This window comes from Ambystoma mexicanum, chromosome 14 (assembly GCF_040938575.1).
Source record: "Ambystoma mexicanum isolate Mex_15411 chromosome 14, UKY_AmexF1_1, whole genome shotgun sequence".
NCBI lineage: Eukaryota > Metazoa > Chordata > Amphibia > Caudata > Ambystomatidae > Ambystoma > Ambystoma mexicanum.
The window spans coordinates 427,839,431-427,863,519 of NC_090940.1; the positions used below are offsets into that span (position 1 = coordinate 427,839,431).

Here is a 24,089-nt window from a genome sequence, read left to right on the forward strand (position 1 = left end):
TTACTCGTAGTAACGAAGGGAACACATACAGGAACAGACACTACCACAGGAACCTGCTGGCGAATCTCTGGCACTTGGTGTTCGCCGCCGCAAATAGGTCGATCTGGGCTCTGCACACCCGAGGAACAGGTTGTCCACTTGACCCTGCCGAAGTTTCCACTAGTGGCAAGAGCACAACTCCCAGCTGAGTGAGTCAGCACCAGCCTTTTAACTCACGCCAGATTTAATGGAATGAGAAACATCCCCGGGGAGACGGCCCAGTGCGACAATTCTTGCCCCTCTGGAGAGACGCCAGAGATCTGGTACCTCCCTGCTTCTTGATGTAAAACATTGTGGCGCTATTGTCCGTGAAGACCCTGACCACTTGCCCTTGAAGGACGGAATTACTCAAAGGCCCAAAACCCTGCCTGCAGTTGCAGGAAATGTTTAGCTCCCTCTGCTCCGGCAGCCACAGGCCTTTGGCGTGGAGACGTCCGGTGTGGGCTCCCCAGCCCTCTAAGGAAGCGTCCGTCATGACAGTCTCATGGCACTCTGGAAATCTGTGCCCCCGGCGATGTTGGAGCACATGCCCCACCACCTTACTGCTCAACGGAACCCTCATTGAGCACAATCCGGTCCTTGAAGCTTTGCGGACACCTGGATCCAACGGGCGTCCAGGAATTCCTGGCGGGGGTCGCCTCCGTAACCTGCAGAGCCTGATCAGGTAGATCCACATCATGCCGGCAGCGACTCGATGGTCCTCACTGTGACGATCTTCAGTGCTAACAGCTGCTGCACCTTTCCCAAAATGGCTGCTATTCTCTTCTGATGGGGCTGCCAAGCAGGATACTTTGTTGAGCCTGGACCCAAGCAACAGCGTGCCCTGCAATAGAATCAAGCAGGACTTTGGATAGTTCACTGAGAACCCCAGATCAGTCAGCTTGCCGGACGGTCCTCTCCATGTGATCGACAGTGAGGTCCCCTGACATGGCAGTGATGAGCCAGTCGAGGTATGGGTACACGTTTATTCCATGTAGGTGCAAATCAGACGCTATCAGAGCCAGGCACTTCGTAAAGACTCTGGCCGCTGACTTCAATCTGAAGGGGAGAGCCTTAAACTGGAATAGTTTCTCCCTGTACAACCAAGCACAGGAACTTGCATGGTTTTTCGATGAATGGTGATGTGGAAGTATGTGTCCTCCAGAAACAAAGTGTCCCCCCCTCCAGTTGGCCAAGCACATGCTGCAATGCGACCATCCTGAATTTCTGTGACTTTAAGTACGTGTCGAGACGTAGATCGAGAATGGGCACCAAACTGTGAACCTCTTCCACTTCTGCCAATAGCATTTGAGAGTAAAAGCCCTGGCCTTGCCAAGCACTCCCTTACAATCCGCTGGGAGATTGTAGCCCATGCTCTAGTGCTGCAGGAGCCAGGTCTTCAGGTTCAGAGATTCTGGGTCGTGGTGCAAGTTCACCAGCTGGCCTCCCACCGGGGTGCACGGGTGGTGACTGTAGATCCAGGGTGACGAGTGAGAGCGTTGATAGGACGAAGCACCTCCACCAAATCCTTTGGAAGAACCTTGGGATTTTCCACCGGCAGTCCGAAAGGACTGCCGTCACTGTTGCAGCGTGCCCGAGGCACGAGCCATCTCAGTCTACGCCTTGATGGCCTGAAGAGACTCGTCCGTCTTCCCGAAAAAAATTGTCCCCTAAGGCATGTCCAACACCTTTGACTGAAAACCCTGGCAAAAATGTGTGGCCCTCAGCCAGCGCAAACAAAGGCAAACGAGGTGGGTGTGGACTGGCAGAGGGTGAACTCTCCTCTTCTAGACTGGTGGTACCGACACAGCGGGAGGGGCCGTCAGTGCAAGAGGCATCCTTGTATGGATCTCCGAGCACAGAGTATGCAAAGCAGTGCGAATGTCCACGGATATCTCCAGGTGGCTGTAGCGAAAGAAGGCGGTTGCGGCCTATATCAGCCCTCCAGGCCCTCCGCGCCCTGCTGCACGTCTGTCTGCTCATCGTCGGGATCCTTGCTGAAGGGCCTGTAGCATTCCTCCTGGGAGGTCTGGAGGTTGGTAAACTCCTCGTCTGAGGAGGGCTACTGTACCATGCCCCCTCCTCTGCGACCAAGGGAGACAGTTTCGGTGAAATGATAGGCATCTTCTGCAGTGTCTTTTCGATGGGCTGAAACTCCCTCCTAGCAAGCAGGGATACCCTTGCCTTCAGGGCCGTGCGCCCTGCGGATCCACCACAGTGGTCTTAGAGAGTGACGCCACCACTCCTTCCATGGAAGGTTGGGCCATCGTCAGATGTACCTGGGCCTTCACGGCCTTGGTCGAGCCCGCGGCCTTCACCTTAAGGGGAGGGTCTGAGCCACGCGCCCCATTGGCCTTCAAGAGCTTGCCCGGACGGTCCAACTTCCTCTTTGAAAATCCTGAGCGTTGGCTCGTGGTCGAAGCCGCTACAGGCGCTGTACTCACCCCTGCCACTGAGGAGCCCAGTCGCAACGGCGCTCCCCATGATAGTGGACTCACAGGGCTTAGCACCATGTTGGGCCTACCTGGAAGGGGTGCCCTCAATAGGTCTTAGAAGACCATTCTTTCTGGGCAGTGGAGGCATGCTGCCAGGACTTACCGAGGCAGTAGAGGCACAGGGAATGTCCGTCTGAAAAGACATTCTGCAGGCCGCAGCCTGGGCAAATCTTGAACAGGGGCGCTGAGTCCTCATCCGTCATGTCCACGCAGCTTGGGCCTTGAAGAAGCTTCTGGAATCCTCCAAGAAGTAAACGATGAAATTTGCCCTTGAAGGGTGCTGAAGAAATAAAAAAAAAACGGGTCCCAGTTAATCTGAATGTAGATCGTTTGAGCTTGAGTGACAGAAAAAAATAGAGCAAAACTCAAAAGCACAAAAAGCAGAAAAAGCGCCAGAACAAAGAACGAGGAACGACCCCCCCCCCCCCCCCCCAACACTTGAACGTGCAGTAAAAATCTGAACATGGCTGCCAGAGGCGGGGCTTAGGCAGAGGGCAGTCATTGGCTGAGGGCAGTATGGCCTAGAGACCAGTGATTGGTTAGGAGAAAGTTCAGAAGTGAAACTGATACCCTTTACCGAGGATTCCCAGCCTGACGGGGAACATTCATGAGCATGTGAATCCATGCCAGACCCCATGTTGGAGAAGTGGAAATACGCATTCTCCAGGTCCATGACAAAGTCTCCCACTTCCTTAACATGGCCCACACCTCTAGCAGCAGCTGGGGGGGTGGGGTTGGGGGGGGGTGGGCCCAGGGGTGGATTTCCTGCCGGGCCACCGGCGGTGTTCCAAGGACAATTCCAGGGTGTGTCTGTGGGTGAGAGCGTCCAGCACCCAACTGTCGGTTGAGATGGTCTCCCACAGGCAGACTACGTTCACCAGCAGCCTCCCACCAGGGTTCGCCGCCCCCCAACTTGGCTGGTTCCTTCCTGCTTGGAGATCGACAGGCCAGCTTGAGGTCCCAGACGACTGTCCTCCGCCAAAAGGCTTCAAACGACCCCTGTTGGTTTCCTGGGCCGAGGAGCAGCAAGGATGACTAAGCAGAGGAGCCAGCATCGAAAAGATAGGGTAGACTTGCCTCCTGAGATCCTAAAAGATGGCTGTCGTGCAGAAGCGTGCCTAGGGCATGTGCTGTCTCCGCCTTGATGGCTTGCAGGGATTCATCCATCACCTTCCCAAAAATGTATCCCTGTTGAAGGGCATTTCCAGAACTCTGGTGTGTACCTCCTGTCAGAAGTTGGAGGCTTCCGAAGGAAAACGCAGTTGCCCATTTGGCAGAACCCCACGTCTGCGGCCACTAATCACGTGATCCGAAGCCACCTCTCCCTCCTGCACAATCTCCAAAGCTTCCAACCTCTTATCGTCAGGGAGTAAATCCAGTTAGAGCGAGCTTGAACCACAGCTCCCAGTCGTAGCGTGCCGCGATGGCATGGGCGGCCTTGATGGTCATCCCAACAAAATAGCTAACTCTCCTCCCCATCACGTCCAACTTCTTACCCTCGTGGTCAGGCGGTGTGGCCACCCCAGAAGACGCCGATCCCAATGGAAACCACTGAGAACGTGACGGCTGGGACCGCATGCACTTAAGTGCAGTACCCGGCACCCTATACTTCTCTAGCCGATCCTTTTTGCTGGGGTTGTTTAAGGGTTCTTCATGAGCGCCAGCACATCATCCCAAATGTCATGCAAGAGGAACTGAGAGGCTGGTCTCTCTTCGCCTAGCGGCACTGGTATAAGAATCCCTCCTCTGGTGTGAACTGGAACAGCTGATACCCTGAGTCATCGCGTGGAACGATCCGATCTCATCCGGAGGGGAGGATCTGGGCAGAGGTGACAGGTGGTCCCCCATCCCGCTGTCATCAGTGCCTATCGTCGCCATGTCTGTCCCAGTATCTGCACAGGGTGAAGGGGAGATGGGTGGCAGTGAGTGCCTCTTCCTCAGCGTTTCTCCCGCAGGCCAGAAGGAGCAGGAGCTGCAAGCAGGGCAGGTGGCAGTCATCCTCCGATCTATCTCGGATACCAACGTATCCTTCGAAAGGGACACTACCACCACTTCGATGGAAGGGGCCGCCTTCGGCTGGTGTACCTGGGCCTTCACAGTCAGGCAGGGTCCCTTGTCATCGCGTGTCAGCCGGACGCCGTACTGACTTTTCCCCGGTTGCCTGCAGGGCCACCTTCAGCTTGCCCGGGTGGTCAGACTTCCTCTTGGAAGACGATCCAGAGCATTGCCTGGTGACCGATGCAGCAGCAGATGTTGAGCAACGGCTCTCCCGACAGTGGACTCGTGCTTGGCCTTTTGTTCAACCCCCTTGGGAGCGCCCTCAAAGGACTTATAAGCCCGCATAGCTTTCCCAGATCCGCGAGAGGCATGCCCCTGGGAACCACCCGGTGCAAAGGCATTGGCCTGCAGCCACTCTTCCAGCAATTTACGCCGATACTTCAACATGTGCTTCGAGAGCTCACTGCAAAACGCACAATCTGGGAATGTTTGTCGTCCATGTAAACATTACGCAAACTGCAGTCAGAGCAGAGCACGAAAAGTGAAGGGGAATCCTTGACTGACATGATCCATGCAGTGTAAGCCTTAAAGGATGTTCTGGAATCTTCTCCAAAGAAACATGACAAAATCCGCCCTTAAGGGGCTGTGAAGAAATCCAAAGGACAATCGATGGAGCACTTCCAAAAAGTGGAAAAAAAGGCTGAAAAAAAAAAGCTTGAGAGCCAAGCACGAGGACTCCCAACACTTGAACGCGCAGTAAAAATCTGAAGAGGGCTGCCAGTGGATGGGCTTAGGTGGAGGGCAGTCATTGGCTGGGGGCAGTATGACCCAGAGACCAGTGATTGGTTGTTAGGAGAAACAGTTCAGAAATCAAACTGAATTTTTCTTATAACGAGGATTCACAGCCTGACCGGGAATATTCATGAGCATGTGAATCCATGCCAGACCCCATAGTGGCGAAGCAGCAGGCATCCGCTGCCGACTCTGCACCACCAATGTATGCAAGGCGATTAAAAAATCCAGGGACCTGTCCCATGGTGCAGAAACAGGTGCAAACGAAGTAGGAGCCCCTCAGAGGGGTAGGCGGCTGGTAAAGCTTGTGAGACAGTGATTCATCACGGAGTGTTCTGCCTTCACAAGTAAAAATCTTCAGGCAGATCCTCCTCAGAACTGGTCTCAATATGTGGTGATCTCCTGGGGGATCCCAATGGAGCCAGAGGAACAGCCTTGGTCGGCTTGGGCAGAAAGTCGGGATCAGGAGGCAAGTCTCTCACTTGATCAGTCTCTCCAAGGAAGGAGGCTAGGTCAGGAGACTAGTGTAAGAATAGGCGCAGCAGTCTCCAGGATCGTGGTTGGGATCAACGACAGGGGTCTAGTAGGCAATCCCTTGTGGAGGCAGTCATAGTGAAGACTGTCGTAGACCAACTCTCTGTGCAGTGAAGGAAGACTCATTTTCCCCAGCTTTGCCGACGGGCTCTCGTCCCCTAAGTGGATGTCGATGGGGTGGCAGTGGTCCTAGATGGACGAGGCTGTCATCACTGGGGCGTGTGGCGCCAATCGTGTTGACTATGGCAGAGGCAGTGACTGGACCAAAGATCCACTCTTAAGCTTGGACGGTATCTGCGACTTCCTCGCAACCCACCAGCCAGAAGGCTAAAAGTCAGTCGGTGATGGGGACCGACCCCTTCCAGAACTTGTCCACACTGCCAGAGACAGTTTACAATGATGCCAATGGGAGCGTTGGATTTCACCTTCTTTTGGATCTTCACAGAGGAAGCATCCTACAAGGACCATCACCATTTCTTGCCAAAGGGAGCAAACTCAGGACCTGCTGGTCCTGGATAGGGCATGACTGCACGCAGAAGCCACAGAGACCTCCCCCTTCTCGATCCATGCCACCAACCTCCGGAGTAGAGAGCATAGTAGCGAGACTTTGTACCACACGCCAAAAGGAAATACGAACAGATCTCCTGCAGTTTCGAAAATTGTTTAAAATATGGTTAACTCACGCCAGCAGATCACAAAGAAACCGGATGGACCAAAACAGGGCCACCCAAAGAAAAAGCATTCTACTGCACACCACAGAATATTAACTTGACGGGTCAACATAACTCTGCAAAGACATCAACTCCCCAAAAATCCTGTTAGAAACTAACACCCTGCATACTCATACATTAAACACTCACGCTGTAGAGAAAAAAACGTAAACCACACACACAACACACCAGCCAACAGTAAACTAAATCAAAATCCTGCATTCTGCAATGGTATCAAGCAGGACTTGGCGTAATTGATGGAGAAGGAACAAGTTACTTACCTGGAACTGTTGTCCAGCATGGATTCACATGTTCACAAATATTCCCCGTCAGGCTAGGAATCCTCGGTAAAGAAAAAAAATCAGTTTCACTTCTGAACTGTCTTTCTCCTAATAACCAATCACTGGTGCCTGGGTCATGCTGCCCCCAGCCAATGATATCCTTCTACCTAAGCCCCTCCTCTGGCAGCCATCTTCAGATTGGGTAGCACGTAAGTGGCAGTAAGAGCAAGAGAAGAGCCGCATGCCCTGCAACTTGACTATCCCGAATTGTTGTTACTTGAGACGTCGCTAGTCAAGAATGGGCCGCCAGCCCCCGGTTTTCATTTTTGACAGAAAATTATCTGGAGTAGACCCCGTATCCCAAGAGCTGTCGTCGAACCAGCTCCAATTGCCCCTTTTTGCAGCATGTCCCGTAACTCTTCTAAGAGCTGCGCAGGTGCTGCTCCTGCCAGGCCACCAAATATATCCGCAGACACTTGTGCTCAAACTCCAGGGTATGTTCATGTGCTAGAGCATCCAGCACCAATGAGTCGGTGGCGATCTTCCACTTGCTGACAAACCCAGTCAGCCGGCCTCGCAATGGGGTGCATGGGTTGGGGCCCATCAGACATCTTGGCCAGTTCAGTCCTCCTTCAACGCTGGCGTTCTGCCTCGAGGGCGACAACTGCACTGACCCCCTCCACCGTAGAGGCATTGGAACAGCCCCTGTAGGCTCCCTGGGCTCTGGAACGGGCGGGCTGGCGGCATTACAAAGAATCTTTTCTTCAACCTGTCTTTCCTATGGAGGTGCTAAAGGAAGAGCGGTTTTGGAGTGCCCAGGGCATGAGCCGTCTGTAACCGCGTTGTCTGCAGGGACTCATCGACAGCCTTCTCAGAGAGGCTCTCTCTGTTGAAGGGCATATTCAGCACCCTCGTCTGGACTTCTGGTTGAAAGAGTGGCCTTCAGCCAGCCTCAACGACAGGCATACACTGTCCCCATCTGCCAGCAACCTGTGATGGCAATGTACAGTGCCACTATGATAGCATGGTCCAAAGCCACCTCTCCCAGCTGGAAGGAACAAGTTACTTACCTGTAACTCTTCTCCAGCATGGGTGCTCATGATTCCCAGGGAGGCTGGGAATCCTTGGTAAAAGAAAAACAGTTTAACTTTGGTTTATAGGATAAAGACAGTTTATAAACTAATCACTGAGCTCTGGGTCATACCGTCTCCAATGACTGCCCTCTCCTTAAGCCCCTCCGCTGGCAGCTATCTTCAGATTTGGTAGCACGTAAAGTGGCAGTATGATCAAGAAGAGTCGCAGAGGGGCAGAATGGAGGATTTGCATGTGAATCCATGCCAGACCCATGCTGGAGAACAGTTACAGGCAAGTAACTTCTTCCGTTTCCAGCAAGGGGTCTGGCGCGGATTCAAATGCTCATGAACAAAGAATACATAGCAGTACATACACACAACCATGGGAGGTGGCAAGGCTGAACAGAACTAAGTACTCTTACCTCCTCACCAAGCTCACCTTCAAGTGAAAGGGTTGCGTAGCACCACTTGGTCGACTCTGGACTCTGTCAACACCGGAGAACTTCATGGTGTGCATAAACCTCCACATAGCAGCCCTGTAGATGCCCAGCAGGGGCACACCAGACAGGAACGCCATCGTTGCAGCCATCGCTTTTATAGAATTGGCTCTCGGACAGCCAGGCAGCAGTCGGTTTGCCAACCGGTGACAATGAGCAATGCAGCAGGAGAGCCACCTACAGATGGAAGCCATGGACAAGGCCTTACCATGGTTCACAGGACCAAAGTTAACAAAAAGCTGAAGTTTTCCGGAAACAATTCGTTCGGGCCACAAAACTCCAGCATTCGAACCTCATCCAACCAGTGCAAAGCCCTTTCAGCAGGCGAAAGGTGTCCGAAAAAAAACACAGGCAACACCAATAGTTGCGATGACATTCCGATGGAACCTTGGGCATGAAGGGGCGGTGCGTCCGCAGCACCATCCTAGTCTCATGGAAAGTCAAATAGGCCAGTTTGCAGGACAGGGCCTGGGTCTCACCCACTCTACTGGCAGAGGTGATGGCCACGAGAACAGCCGTCGTCCAAGAAAGGAACTTTATCCATAGGATCGAAGGGGGACCCCTCCCATGAGCCTAGTCAGCACCTCGTTGAGTTCCCACATCGGGGCAGGCGCCTTCAATGGCAGGAACGGTCAGAACAGTCCTTTAATGAACTCCTTTACTAGACTGTGACCAAAGAGAAAAACGTCCCAAAGATGTGGTGTAGCGGGAGATAGCCACCAGATACACTTTGATGGAGGCGTGTGCCAGCCACGATTTAGCCAACGACAAGCACGGAAGGATTTTGGGGGGCCGGGACCCTCAGAGCGTTAATCTTCTGCGACTGGCACAAAGGTGCAAAACGCTTCGACTTTGTGCCCGTAGCAATTAAGAGTCCATGACGCCCTGGCAAGGACCTCCCTGCAGTCCGCCGGCTGCTCATAACCACCAAACTAATGCTACAGGAGCCAGGCCTTCAGATTCAGCGATCCTGGGTCGTGGTGTAGGATTGCGCCTCCTTCCCTGGTGAGAAAATCCACGACCACTGGTAGCTTTACTGGAGGCGACACCGACATGCCGAGAAGGTCTGGGCACCAGATCTGCCTTGCCCAATCATCCTGCACCGACACAATCTTGAGTTAACGGATGATCCGTAGTAGAGGCAACAGAGGAAACTCCTACAGGAACAGGCCTTCCCACAGAAAGGACAACGCATCCCTCCCCGCTACCATGGTTGTGAAAAGGGATGAGAACGATCTGGGAGACAGCCGTGTGCCACAATTCCTGCGCCTCTGGAGAGCGCCGGGGATCTGGTGCGCTCCCCCTACTTCCGTATGTAAAACATTGTGGTGGTATTGAAGACCCTCACCATGGACCAAAACACTGCCCATAGTTCCAGGACGTTGCTGTGTATCGTCTCCTCCTCCGGCAGCCACAGGTCTGCCTTGGAGAGGTCTGGTGTGGGCTCCCCAGCCCTCCAGGGACACGTCCCTCGTGACTGTCTCCTGGTTCAGGGGGGCTCTGGAAGTCTCTGCCCCGGTGATGTTTGGGCACGTGCCCCTAACGCCTTATTGCTTGACTGAACTAGTCGATCACGATCCGGTCTTTGAAGCTTACGGACACCTGCATCCAACGGGTGTCCAGGAATTCCCCACCCTGCAGAGCTGGCTCAGGTAGATACACAATGACATGCCGATAAGCGACTTGATGGTCCTCACTGTGGCAATCTTCAGTGCTAACTGCTGTTGCACCTTGCCCAAAATGGCTGCTATCCTCCCCTACAAGGGGGCCGCCTGTAACGCTCACCTGATTCCCGTAGAGGCGCCGGTCTTGACTGGGCGTATACCGTATCTTCAAAGGTGATGTGTAACACACGGCTGGCTCTTTGGACTGGACCTCTGTGCAATGTATGTCTGGCTCGAAGGGTAAGATGTATGCAGATAGAAAATGTGGGATTAATGAACTGGGTTATTGAATGTCTCTCTTCTTCCCTTTCTCTTCTCCTGTAGAACCCCAAAGGTTAACGCTCTCACCTTAGGTAAGTGAACGCCGTGCTCTCCATCTGCCTCGAGGCAGGCTGCTGTAACCAGTTTCTTCACTGGATAAGGGGAGCAGGCCTCTTGACTTCAGAGGACTGCTGTCCGTCGTTTACTGCACGAACGGTAAGTTTCAAGTAATTCTAATGTCTTTAAAGTCTTTAGTAATGATATCTCTTGTTTTTCAGGGTTCCGGCGATGGCGGATGGCGGGCTGAAGTGAGTTGAAGATGGAGCCCGTGTGATGAATAGAAGCGCCTGGAAGCACGTAAGTAAGCGCTTGTTGCCTGCTTCACGATGCGCTCTAACTGTCTTTTTATTTTGCAGGTACAAGTTCGGGGCGGCTGCAGGGTGCCGGAATACCCACTGGGTTAGATGTGGAAAGGAGTAATGGCACGTGAGTATTAAAGTTCCCCAATGTCTTTAAACGCACCTTGTTTTGTCTTTCAGATGCGGGATGCAGTGTGAAGACCTCCGGAGCGCACGAAGAGTAGGTAAGCCTTTGTCTTTCAGATGCCGGAATGCAGCGCGAGGCGTTGGTGACAGCCGATGGACCAGGTAAGTGAAGAGCTGTCACTGTAGACCGTAATGCTAACCTGTTCTTTCTTGTCTTTATAGGCGTTGCTGAAGACTGGATTCAGAATGGTAAGCCTTTTTCCTTAGGCCCAGGATCAGATGCAGAAGACACGATGAGCGTTCTGCTGCTGAGGATGCAGAATAATGCAAAGCAAGATTCATCCATCGGGTGTGGTTTAAATAGCCTCCTGTAGTGCTTAGGTGTCTCCTTCCACAGCCACGCCTAAGAAAAGAGTTCCTGCTTTCCAGAAGAGTTCCAGTGTTCTGAATCTAGGGAGTGGCTCCTGCCCCACCCAACAGGAAAAGTAGTTCCAAACAGAAGAGGATCAGAGACTCAACTGGCAGGCAAGTAAGCAGCATGGTCTGCTGCAGGTAAGTCCACCCAAGCATTATGAGCCCGGCGCTTCCAGCGCTGGGACTGGGCATATTTATGAGCCTGGTGCCACTGGCGCCAGGACTGGGTCCAAAAGGTCCCAATTGGGACTGGTTGGCACTCGGAACCTGGGTTATGGATCTGCTTCCAAGGGAGTTGGGAAAACCCTGACCTTTTGGAAGCAGAGATCATGACACCGCCAAGGAGGACCCCCCATGTTGAACCTGGCCCTCAGGAACTGCGCCTCCTGCGATGGAGTCAAGCAAGTCTTTCCAAAATTCACTGAGAACACCAGATCTGTCAGAAGCCGGACGGTCCTCTGTGAGAATGACAGCAACATCCTTTGCCCTGGCCTGAATGAGCCAGTCGAGCTACGGGTACACATGTATCCCCCACTTAGGCACAGATGGGCCGCCACCGGAGCCAGGCACTTCCGAAAAGGCACTGGATGCCGACTTCAGTACAAAGGGGAGAGCCTTGAACGACGAAGCGCGGGAACTTGCAATGTTTTTCGTGACTGGGGACGTGGAAGTATGCATCCTCAAGCTCCAACAGCAACAGAAAATCTCCCTCCTCCAGTTGGCCGAGGATGTACTGCAACGTGACCATCCTGAAATTTTTGGGACTATGTACTTGAGTTGTCGTAGATAGAGAATGGGCCTCCAGCCCCCGGTTTTCTTCCTTACTAAGAAGTATTTTGAGTAAACTCAAGAGCCCCGTAGTCCGCAACTAGCTCCATCGTCCATTTTTTTAACATGGTGCGAGGATACAACAACCGAGGGATGTTTGCCTGCCAGGCCACCAGTGGTATTCGCCGACACTTTCATTGAAACTCCGTAGCGTCTCCTGGGCAAGAGCGTCCAGCACCCATTGATCCGTGGAGATGTTTCGCCCACACGCTGACTAAGTTTGCCAGCCAGCCTCCCACCAGGGTGCATGCCCGACGTCTTGGCTGGTTCAGTCCTACGCAGAGGCGGGTACACCGCCTTGGGAGCCTTGACGATGCCGCCCGAGGGAAGGCCTTCGAGCAACCCCTGTAGGCTTCCTGGGTCGTGAAGTGGAAGGGCTGGCGGTAAGAAGATGATCCGCCGCCAAAACCCTTCGAAGATCTACACAACTTCCCTGAGTAACAAAAAGGACTGACCTGTTGCAGCGTAGCCAGAGCACAGGCCGTCTGTCGGTCTTGATGGCCTGAAGAGATCATCTATGAACAGCATGTCCGGGACCCTCATCTGGACCTCTTGCCTAAAGTCGGTGGCCTTCAACCAGCCATGACGATGGAGGAAAACTGTTCCCCCCCCCCCCCCCCCCAATCAGGCAGAACCGGTGTACAGTCATATCGAAAAAAAAAGTCGAATTACAATAATGTCGAAAAAATAATGTCGAAAACAAAAATGACAAATTTTTTATTTACACGTTTTTTTTGGGTTCTGGGGTTTAAAAAAAAAATATACTAAAAGGGGGGTTGGGGGAACCCCCCCCATTTTGAATAAAAAGCAACCAAAAAAAAGAAATTCGACATTTTGTTGCCAGCTAGTCTCTGGCTGAAAGGACGCAATGCCATGAAGTGGCTAGAGTAGCTGGCTTTTGGAGGTGCATCACTTTGTGAGCAGACCGAGTCCGCCATCATACTGGGTCCCATTGGAAACGCCGCACATGCAGCAGGCGACCATCGCGTTACAATTTCTCCCCTGCTACACAGGCACCTTTGACTGTGTATAGATGTTGGCTTTGAATGATGGCTCTACATAATGCCCCAGACACTTTTCGCAATATCAGCAATCCTTGCTGCAGCATATGCTGACACGTGGATGTTCTTAAGGGTCTCGTTTACTACTGCCCTGATGAAGGCGGATCTTCCTGTCTAAGGACTTGAACTCATGTTCAAATCGCCGAAACGCATGGTTATGAGAAGGGACTGAAGATCCTTGTATTAGACCTCAGCTCAAGTTTGGACCACTAGTGATAACTGCTCCAAACAACTGAAGGATTATCCTTCTCTTTGGCCCCCCTCCTGCGTTGGCAGACCCGTTAACAGTTCAAGAATTACCTGCACTTTGGTATATCAAAGAGGACTGATCTTTCTCTCCAACTTTAACCTTTTTCATTTGAATTTACAATGATGTTTGGGTTTAAGAAACTTTGTTTAATTGAGAATTGAACAGACTCCGTAGACATAAGCTTTAGGCTATGTGCATCTTTCTGTTAACGGCCAACTGTAGCCGATGATGCTGCCCCCTTTCAAGAAATAGGTATGATTATGTTCTCTTTTTTCTTCTATGTATGACTATTAATTTCTTGTATCCCAATGTACACATTTGTATGTATGTGTTTCTGTATATGTTAAAGTGCCCCCGTGAGTTCGGGTTGGTATTTATTGCACATTTGCTTGGTTGGATTTGCACATTGATTGTGTGTATTGTGTTGTGTTGAAAATAAGATATAATTTCTGAACCTCTGTGGTTGACATCGTGTTTTTCTTCATATGAGGGGATATGAATTCAATTCAATTGGGCTGTACTAGGAGACTTGATTTTAATGATTTGACCTAGTGCCCTATCTTTCCATGCAACAGTCCCCCCGCCCCCTTTGTGACATTGACTGGCAGGTCAGACACCATGTCCTGTTGTCTGGTCGTCTCCAGTTTCACCCGCAGCCTCCACAGGGTCGCCAACTTTCTCTTAGACAAACAGCAGAACGATGGCTGGAGACTGAGGCCGCTGTAGATGAACACATCCTGGCTGTTGGAGGAGGCATGCCCCTGTGACACACACGATGCAGAGGTCTTAGCTTTGAGCCACGCCACCAGTCTGCTGTGCTGATCCATCATAGTGCACTTGGTAAAGCCACAACAGATCTCGCAATCTTCCTTCTTGTGTATCAAGGCACTGGGAATGCTTGTCCTCCATGAAAACATTCCACAAACTGCAGCTGTTGCAGAGCTTGAAGAGGGAAGCACTGTCCTTCTCCGACATGATCAACATGCACTGTAGGCCTTCTGGAAACTTTGAGGAAGCGACACTGGATGATTATGCCATGAGGGCAATGAAAGATGCTTAACAGATCCCTGTTAGTCGGATGAAGAAACTGTAGAGCACACTGGCTCGATCGAACAAAACTAGGAATTGCCCAGCAAAAAAAAGCGCAAAAATAAAGGAAAGCTCCAAGAGCAAAATAGGAACAACTTACCTGCAACTTGCTCTCCAGCATGGGCCTGGCATGGTATGCTCATGTATATTCCCCGTCAGGCTGGGAATCCTCAGTAAAGTAAAAAATCAGTTTGTTTTACTTCTGAACTGTCTTTCTCCTAACAACCAATCACTGGTCTCTGGGTCACACTGCTCCCAGCCAATGACTGCCCTCTACCTAAGCCCCTCCTCTGGCAGCCATCTTCAAATGTGGTAGCACGCCGCAGAGGGTTTGCATGTGAATCCATGCCAGACCAATGCTGGAAAACAGTTACAGGTTAGTAACTTGTTCCTTCTCCAGCATGGGGTCTGGCATGGATTCACATGCTCATAAATAAAGAATACATAGCAGTACACATGCACAACCAAGTGAGGTGGCAAGGCTCAACATTACGCATCTCAACATTAAGCATCTGTTACCTCCTCACCAGGCTCACCTTGATGCGAACAGGTTACGCAGCACTGCTTAACCGACTCTGGACTCCTCCCTGGACCTCTTGTAGCAACCCTGCTGTTAGGGAGAATTCTCTTCTATGGCTAATTTCCCTTACCTATAGAGTCCCTCAGCAGCTTTACTGGATTTGAGGGGTTTATTTTTTTCTCCTGCTAAGCGAGACCCTTCCCCCCCCTCCCCCCCCCCCCCCCCCCGACTCTTAGATTGCTAGTGTGTGTTTTAAACTATCTTGTGTGCTTTTGGCTTATGGGTTTCTCTCACCCTCATGGGAATCAGCTTTTTACATGTGTGGTACACAGCAACCTCCGTGCCGTACCACAGGGGTGTCGTAGCGACCCCCAAACAGACTCCATACCCTGGGACTGACTGTCTCCCAGGGCATGTAAAGTCCCCATTGACTACTATTTTTCCACTAGTGTTCATTTTTGAGGGGGTACGTACAGTCCCTCAAAAGTTTCTGGCTGGTGGCAGTGGTTACTACCATAAACATTCGACCGTGAATATTTTCTGATGGGATTTTCCCATTGTTTGAGGCTACCGCTTTTACTGACAGCCTCTAACATACCGCCGGTTTATTTTAATATTAACTTTACTCCAGTAGGTTTTTAATTGCCAGAACTTTGATTTAATTTCTTTCTCGTGTCTCTCTGTAGTCCTAACCCGGGTCGGGGATCCTGTGTTCTTTCTTTTACCGGGCTTCTGCACAGAAGCCCTCCTCTAGGAGCCACTGAGTCTGGGGTAAACAGGATGTGTGGGAAGGGGAATGGGCACCCTGGACAGGGTTGCCTCCGCAATCCAAGTCGCACTATGCCTGTTCTCCCGCCAGGAGAGCCACCCCACTGTGCGCATGACAGCTAGGCTATATGAATTGGGGTCTTGCTGCATAAAAGCAGGGCCCGAGGACTGGAGGACAAGACGTCTGGAACTAATAAGCCGAAGAGGAGAGAAGCCAAAGACATCTGCAACGACTGACCCACCGGTGAAGCCCTGCTGCTGCAGTGGCTCATCACTTCTTTCTACACGACGAGAGAAGATCTTCATCTACAAGATCCTTCTTCCCTTGAGCTGGGGGGGGGCAACCAGCTTGCCAATCGCCTTCCAGGTCCTGCCTTTGTCGAATTGCCAGTGCCCTGCACTCAGAGACCGGATAGCCAGACAACCGCCCAGCATGACCGCTATTTAAAGGAGCGTACCTTTTAATCCGTTTCGCCATCACCGCAGCCCACTTCTTCCCTGGGCAGTGCAGTAACTCGAACCTTCCTCCACGACGAGAGCCTCTCTTCCTCTGCTGGACAACACGAACTGCAGGAACAGCCAGAAACCCCCGCAGGAGGCGCTTCCACTTTTCAGGTATATTGTTCCGCCAGGCCTCCCATTTTATGGGGTACTGCTAAAGGTGTTTTAAATCCTTTACTTACCTGTTGCGTTGTCCGCCCCCTTCATCTAACTTGTCTTTCACCTTTTGCAACCGCCTTTTCGAATCGTTTAACAAAGACTTTGCAGCTACAAGAAGATTTGGCTCCAGGGCACTATGCCCTGTACCACAGACTGGCACAGGCCTATTGACTCTGGCTAAATCTGTTAAAACTGCCTTGTCTAGATTGCTTCTCACCTAGAAATGTGTTGGTGCACCTAACTCTTATAACCACCTTTTTTCTTCCCCTTTTTAAACTTGTGAAGTGCCATTTTGCTCGTTTGTCACCCAAGTTTTGCTGATACTACAGTATTGCCTTGCCCAACTTGTTCACAATCTACTTGGGAAGTGTTGCTGGTGTGTTAAAGAGTCTAACCCTGTGTAACTTGTCCTTTCCCTCCCATTCCTGCTTGGTTTTCACTGTGCCGTTTTGCTCAGTTTTCACTCTTGCTCAAACTGGTCTACAATTTAAATGGGGAGTTGTGTATACTTTGACTGATATAACTTACTTTAATAATTGTGATTTATCTGTTGAACTTGAAGTGTGTAAAATATATATATTTTTTTTAATACAAAGCTGTGGTCAGTGTTCCTTGTACCATAGTATTGTAGACCTAATGTATAAACCCTGAACACTGCTCATCTTCCTCTTGAGATATGACTGCTCAGCCACAGCTACCAACTAAATCTTTGTGGTACAGACTGATACCAAAGGGAATTTATTGCATAAACCTGCAGTCTTAGTCTGTAGTGCTCCCCAAGGGAACTGCAGTGGATTCTGCCTAACACCTGCAGATATCAAGCAAGGGCGCACCAGACAGGAACCCTGTAGTTGCAGCAATCGCTCTGGTCGAGTGGGCTCCAACGGCCAGGGAACGGTCGGTTCGCCTACTGGTGACAATGGGTGATGCAGCCGAAGAGCCACCTGGAAATGGAAGGCTTGGAGAAGGCCATCCCTTGGGTTCACAGGGCCAAAGTTCACAAACACCTGTGATGTCTTCCAAAAACACTGTTCGGTCCACGTAGAACTTCAACGCTCTAGCCACATCCAGCGAGTGCAAAGTCCTCTCAGCCAGCGACGGGAAGAAAACCGGTAACACCAAGGGCTTGTTGAGATGCAAGTCCAACGGCACCTTGGGCATTTAATTTGCATTTTTAAAGCGCTCACACAGCCTGCGGGCATCGAGGCACCGTTACAGGACTAGTTAATTTGTTGAATAATTGTTTTTTGTCCTAGTTGCGTATTTATAACGCACTTCAATACCCAGAGGTTTCTAAGCGCAGACCCGGGGATCGAACCTGTGTTGCTTCGTGTTGTCTTGCTTCCAAGGCGAACACATTGCCGCTGGGCTATCCTCCCGGGACATGGAGGGGTGCGTCCGCCGCACCACCCTCGTCTCATGGAATGTCAAGTATGGTGGTATACAAGAGAGGACCTGAATCTCTCCCACTGGTGCGAAGGTGATGGCCACAAGAAACGTTGTCTTCCACGATTCACATTTCAGCGGCGCTGAATACATAGGCTCAAATGGGGGACCCATAAGCCTAGTCAGCACCACATTGAGCTCCCACGCTGGGGCCTTCACCAGCGGGAACAAAGGAAAAGTTCATGCGTCCCCCATGCTCCCTGGCTGGGGAACTCCGCTGGCACTTGGTGTTCATCGTTGTCGCTAACAGATCGATCTGGGGATTGCCCCATCGACGAAACAGTTCCACCTGATCCTGCCAAAGCTCCCACTCGTGGCAAGAGCACAGCTCCTTGCTGAGTGAGTCGGCGACAGTGTTCTTCTCTCCTGCCAGATCAAAGGGTACCAGGAACATCCTCAGGGCAACGACCCAGTGCCACAGATCCTGCACTTCCTTGGAAAGCCAGGGATCTGGTGCCCCCCCCCCCTGCTTCCGAATGTAAAACATCGTGGAACTGTTGTCGGCGAAGACCCGCACCACCTTGGCCTTGAGGGACGGAAGGAATGATTTGAGGGCCCAAAACACAGCCCGAGGCTCCAGGACGTTGATATGCATTGACTTCACCTCCGGGAGCCAAAGGCCTCTCGTGTGGAGATCTCCGGTGTGCGCACCATCCCTCCAGGGAGGAATCAGTCACCGTCTCCTGATGCGCTGGGGTCTGGAAGTCTGTGCCGCCACCAGATGCATGCAGACACCCAACCACGAATTGCTCGGCGAAATGTCTTGGTGAGGGCGATCTTGTCCTCTAAGCTTCGCGATACCTGGATCCAACAGGCGTCCAGGAACTCTTGCAACGACCGCATCCGCAGCCTGCACAGCCGAACGAGGTAGATGCATGACATGCCGAGCAAGGACTTGGACCTCACCCTGGCAACTTCCAGGTCAACAGCCGTTGTACCTTGCAGAGGCTGGCCTTCATCCTGTCCTCTGACTAGTCAGGCGCGACACTGTTGAGCCTGGACCCCAGAAAAAGAGCGCCCTGCGATGGCACCAAGCAGCCTTTGCATTGTTTATCGAGAAGTCCAGTTCCGTGTGCAGGCAGACAGTCCTCGCTGTGTGCTCGATGGCGACTTCCCTTGACTTCGCTCGGATGAGCCAATTGTCCAGGTACGGGTAGACGTGGACACCCTGCACGCGCAGCTGCACCGCCGGGCACTTGAAGACCCTTAGCGCCAACTCCAGACCGAAGGGAGGGGCCTTGAATTGATAGTGTTTCCCCTGGACCACAAAGCGTAGAAACTTTGATGCCCCTTGTGGATGGGGATGTGAAAATAAGCACCCTATAGGTCCAGCGACAACAGGAAATCCCCCCCACCCCCCCCCATCCTCCCCATCCTCCCAGAATGTGCTGGAGGGTGACCATCCAAAACTTCTGGGACTTGATTTGTTGAGAAGGCGGAGATCCAGGATGGGCCGCCAACCACCGGTCTTTTTCCTGACTAAGTACTGCAAGTACACTCCGGAGCCTCTTCAGGACGAGTTCCATCGCACCCTTTTTCAGCATCGCTCGTACCTGTAGAAGAAGTTGTGGGACGTGGTTTTCTTTCCTGGCCATTGGTGGAATACGGGGACACTACCTTAAGAACTCCAGAGTGCGTCCGTGGACCAGGGAGATGGGACTACCACACGGCGACTAAGATCGCCAGCCGGCCTCCCACCGGGGTGCTCGCGTGGCAAGACCCCAATTAGCAGATGCTGGTAAACTGCCTTAAATTAGCACTGAATCACTTTAGATATTGCAATAAGGAAAATACCAGAATCAGTAATTATCGAAATTTCTATTACATGTTCTGGCTCATGCACATGTGGAAAAAATAAAGATCCTAGAGGACGAAAGTTTCCAGCCTAGTGTGGCCATTCTTGAGTATAAATGAAGTGTACCGTAACCTACACACCTCACCTCCTGCAAGTTAGGCTTGGGCTGTTCTATCACAAATACCACAGAACATGGTCAGCTTGAAGGAAACCCTAGCAGCACCTAATTCAAGAACCTAGACCTAAAAGATACGGACTACAGGGCTTTCTAAACAAATCAACCCAACACAGTGGAAAATAAAACGCAAATCACTCATTCTGTAAATACGAAACAACATTAATGAACTAAAATGTGGATGGTTCTAATGAACAGAAATTTAAAGTATGCCCCTCTTACCTTGGGGGAGGTTTGAAGAATCCAGGAGGTGGGCCAGTCATCCTCAATGATTCCGCTTCGCCATAAGGAGGTGGTGGTGGTGGTACAGTGGTTGTGGGGATAGCTGGAGGAATTGAAGGTGTCTGCTCTCCTTGAGCAGCAGCAGGTAGTGGCAGAGGGGGAGGGGGAAATGGAAGAGAACCTGGAAGCGGTGGCATACCAGGAGTTGGAAGTAATGGTACTCTGCCACCTTCCTGGGAGCTTGCAGATGCTGGGAGCGCATTGCTTACTTGAGCAGTAGTAAGATCTGTAGGTGGGGCGGTTAATGGGGGTGCAGCTATTGGCTCTGGCGGTGGCACAGATGTAATAGCTACTGGAGGAATAGGAGGAATAGGAGGAGGAGGAGCGGGTGTAACTGGAGGCATTGGTGGAAAAGATGGGGGCATTATGGGAGTTGGTGGCATGTATGCAGGAAATGGAGGCATTATAGCCATGTAGGGATTACTCATGTAAGGGTTCTGCATAGTCCGCAGCGAGTTAGCCTTCTCCTGTAGATGGGATTGGGTGACTTTCATCTGCTCATGCCAGATTTTCCACTGTTTCTCATACTCCTGGAGTTGGTCCTTGTGCGGATAGGTGCGAAGAAGCTCTTGCCACTGGGTAAATTGGTTTTCCCATTCCCGGAAAAGACCAAGAAACTGTCCCTGCTGCATTTCGAGGTGTCGTATCTGTACATCTATCGACATGGTCTTTAAAGAAAAAAAATTATGAAAAAGTAGTTAAGTGGCTGAAGCACTCCACATCAACAAGTCAACTTAATAGTTTACAACTGCCGACACAAATGAGCATCTATGGCAGCTTTGAACAAGTTTATGGGGAACTTACTATTTCACAGACGTTTGTAACTACTGGACATGACGAGAAGTGAAAAGCCTGTGGCAAAAAGTATTTCTGCAGCCTTTTCGGTTTTAGAGTTACATGCTAGGCATTGATCTGGCATATAGTGTTAAGTTCTGAGTATTGACGGACACTCTTAGTATGACAGTATGACACGTTACCGCCAACAATGCTGCTGCAGCAGACGCTTTTCACTGCTTCTAGCAGACTCCATATGCTTTGATACAGTACACAATGGCCTTACTGCAAAATATCCGTTCTTGTAAATTAGAAAAAAGGATTACATGCAAAGCCCTATTTACAAGCACTTTACTCTCCCGCCCTACGCAGGGAAAGATGGATGGCCGAAAGAGACTAAATACCAGTCTGCAGCAATATGGAATATTTTCCGTTGGCAATTGTCGGCGTGTCATATCTACTTTATTAACTTTAATTTGACAAAAAAGTCATAAAAGCAATGCACAGATTTAAGAAACAAGTTACTTACCTGTAGCTGTTCTCCAGCATAGGTCTGGCATTGATCACATGCTCATGAATATTCCCCGCCGGGCCAAGAATCCTCAGTAAAAGAACGTTCACTTACAAACTGGCTTTCTCCTAGAAACCAATCACTGAACCCTGGTTCATACTGCCCCCAGCCAATGACTGACCTCTCCCCAAGCCCCTGCTCCGGCAGCCATCTTCAGATTTGGCATCACGTAAAGTGGCAGTATGACTGCAGATGGGCCGGAGGGAGGAATCGCATGTGAATCCATGCCAGAGAAGTTACAGGTGAGTAACATGTTCCTTTTCCAGCAAGGGGTCTGGCATGGATTCACATGCTCATGATTAAAGAATACAACCACAGGAGGTGGCAAGGCTCAACAGAAGCAATTACTCTTACCTCTGAAGGCTCACCTTCAAGCGACTCCTCCCTGAAATCCGTGTCGACGCAGTAGAATCTTGTGAAGGTCTGCATAGACCTCCACGGAGCAGCCCTGCAGACGTCCAGCAGGGGCCCACCAGACAGGAATGCAGTCGTTGCAGCGATAGCTCTGGTGGAATGAGCTCTCAGAAGGCCAGGCACCAGTCAATTTGCCAACCGGCAATGAGTGATGCAGCCAGAGAGCCACCTAATGATGGAAACCTTGGACAAGGCCTTGCCATGGTTCACAGGACCAAAGTACACAAAAAGCTGAGATGTCTTCTGGAAACTTTGTACGAGCCACATAGAACTTCAGAGCACGCGCCACATACAGCGAGTGAAACATCCTTTCAGACAGCGACAAAGGCGTCTGAAAAAAAACAGGCAACACCAAAGGTTCGTTGAGATGGAATTCCCATGGAACCTTCGGCATGAATGAGAGGTGTGTCCGCAGCACCACCTTCCTATCGTGAAAAGTCAGTTAAGGCCACTTGCAGGATAGTGCCTGGATCCTACCTACTCTTCTGGCAGAGGTAATGGCCAAGGGGAAAGCTGTTTTCCGAGACAGGAACTTCACGGAGGTTGATGCATAGGCTCAAGTGGGTTTCCCACGCCGGGGCAGTTGCCTTCATCGGCGGGAACGATCGGAACAGGCCTTTAAGGAACTCCTTGAAGAGACGGTGAGACCAAAGCAAAGACCGTCCAGGAGACCTGGCGTAGCGGGAGATCGCCACCAGATGCACGATGGAGGCATGCGCTAGCCCCGACTTAGCCAACGAAAACAAGTATGGCAGGACTTGAGGGGCTGTTACCCTCAGAGGATTCATCCTCTGCAACTGGCACCAAGTCGCAAACGCTTCCATTTGTGTCCCTAACACTTCAGAATCAACGACATCCTCCCTGCAGTCCGCAGGCAGCTCGTAACCACCGAACTCTTATGCTGCAGGACCCAGGCCTTCAGGTTCAGAGATCCTGGGCTGTAGTGCAGGATTGCGCTGCTCCTTCCCTGGCGAGAAGATCCGCAACCACTGGCAGCTTGACAGGAGGGGACGCCGACACGGTCTGGGTACCAAATTTGACTGCCACACTGGAGCGACGAGGATCATCCTGCACCAGCACAGTCCGAGTAACTAATGACTCCACCAATACCTGGCAACTCTCGTCCACTGCATTGCCATTTTCTGCTCAAGTTTCCAGTGCTACACTGACTCAACTCATTTTCAAGCAGCCCTCGGCCACCTCATCTCGGATTGCCTAACTGCCATTCAAGATTGGTGTGCCGCCAATGATCTTTTTCTGAATGCCAGCAAGACAGATAATTCTCATCAGCACACCTTCACCGTCCTGCCCCCCCCCCCTCACTCTCTGGCCGGCCTCCCTTGGCTCACCTGCGAGGTTAAGAACCTCTGGGTCATCTTTGACTCTACACTTTCCTTCTCTGCCCACATCTCCGATGTATCTAAAAAGTCTTCCTACTGCACCCTCCTCAGAGGTACTGGGCCTTTCCTCTCCTTCGCCCCCAGAAGCTCATGGTCTCCCAATCTCCGGTTGTCTAGGTTGGACCATTGTAACAGCCTCTTTTTAAATCTACCTGCCTCTACTCTCTGCAACTAATCCAGAACAGGACTGAGAATTGTCCTTGGCCTCAAGCCCTGGGATTGCATCTGTCCAGCTCTGAAATCAGTCCATTGGCTCCCAGCGGATGCAAGGATTAAATTCAAAACCTTCTGCATTGTCCAAAAGGCTTTCTGGACCTTGGGTCCAAAATACCTTCAGCTATCCCTCGGCAAATACCACCTCTCGAGCTCTTCGCTCCTCTACCGCGAACTCCCTCAGGGTCAGCAGTTTTTCAAAGAAGTGAGCTGGCGGTAGATCTCGGTCTTCGGCTTCCCCCTGGAACAGCCTCCCTGCCACTCTAAAACTTGAGAACCATCTCCGGAAGCGCCTCAAGACCTTCCTCTTTGCTTCTGCCTTCGCTCCCCTGCTGATCTGTTCTCTTGGCACCGTGCACATGGCCAACCTCTGTCCTCTGGGGCCAGGTACCTGCTCACCCTCCTGCACTGCCTCTGGGCCACCCCTTGTACTAGGGTCTGTATCTGAACACATACAGACCCACGCCCCCTTTTTTCTTCCTGCACTTATCAGACCAAACTGTTCTGCCTTAAACCCAGCACTTGCCAATTGCTGGCTGCACTACCACTGTTGCCTTTATTATAATTTTTCTGTTCCTCCTTTGCTCTGCATTTCTCCCTTCCGTGAACTTTTCCCCTATC

General features: G+C 51.4%; 1 protein-coding gene across 7 annotated transcripts in view; it reads right to left on the minus strand.

Moving 5' to 3' along the window:
• YLPM1 (YLP motif containing 1) overlaps positions 1-24,089 on the minus strand; it is a 1,127,325-nt gene that overhangs the window by 1,080,294 nt on the left and 22,942 nt on the right. For all 7 annotated transcript variants that reach the window (XR_011283753.1, XR_011283754.1, XR_011283752.1 and 4 more), the window contains exon 4: positions 20,037-20,764. Coding sequence is in view for 4 of the 7 variants with exons in the window: in XM_069637605.1 (XP_069493706.1) it covers positions 20,037-20,764 (728 nt within the window). In the remaining 3 variants the exon portion in view is untranslated. The remainder of the gene's footprint in view (positions 1-20,036; positions 20,765-24,089) is intronic.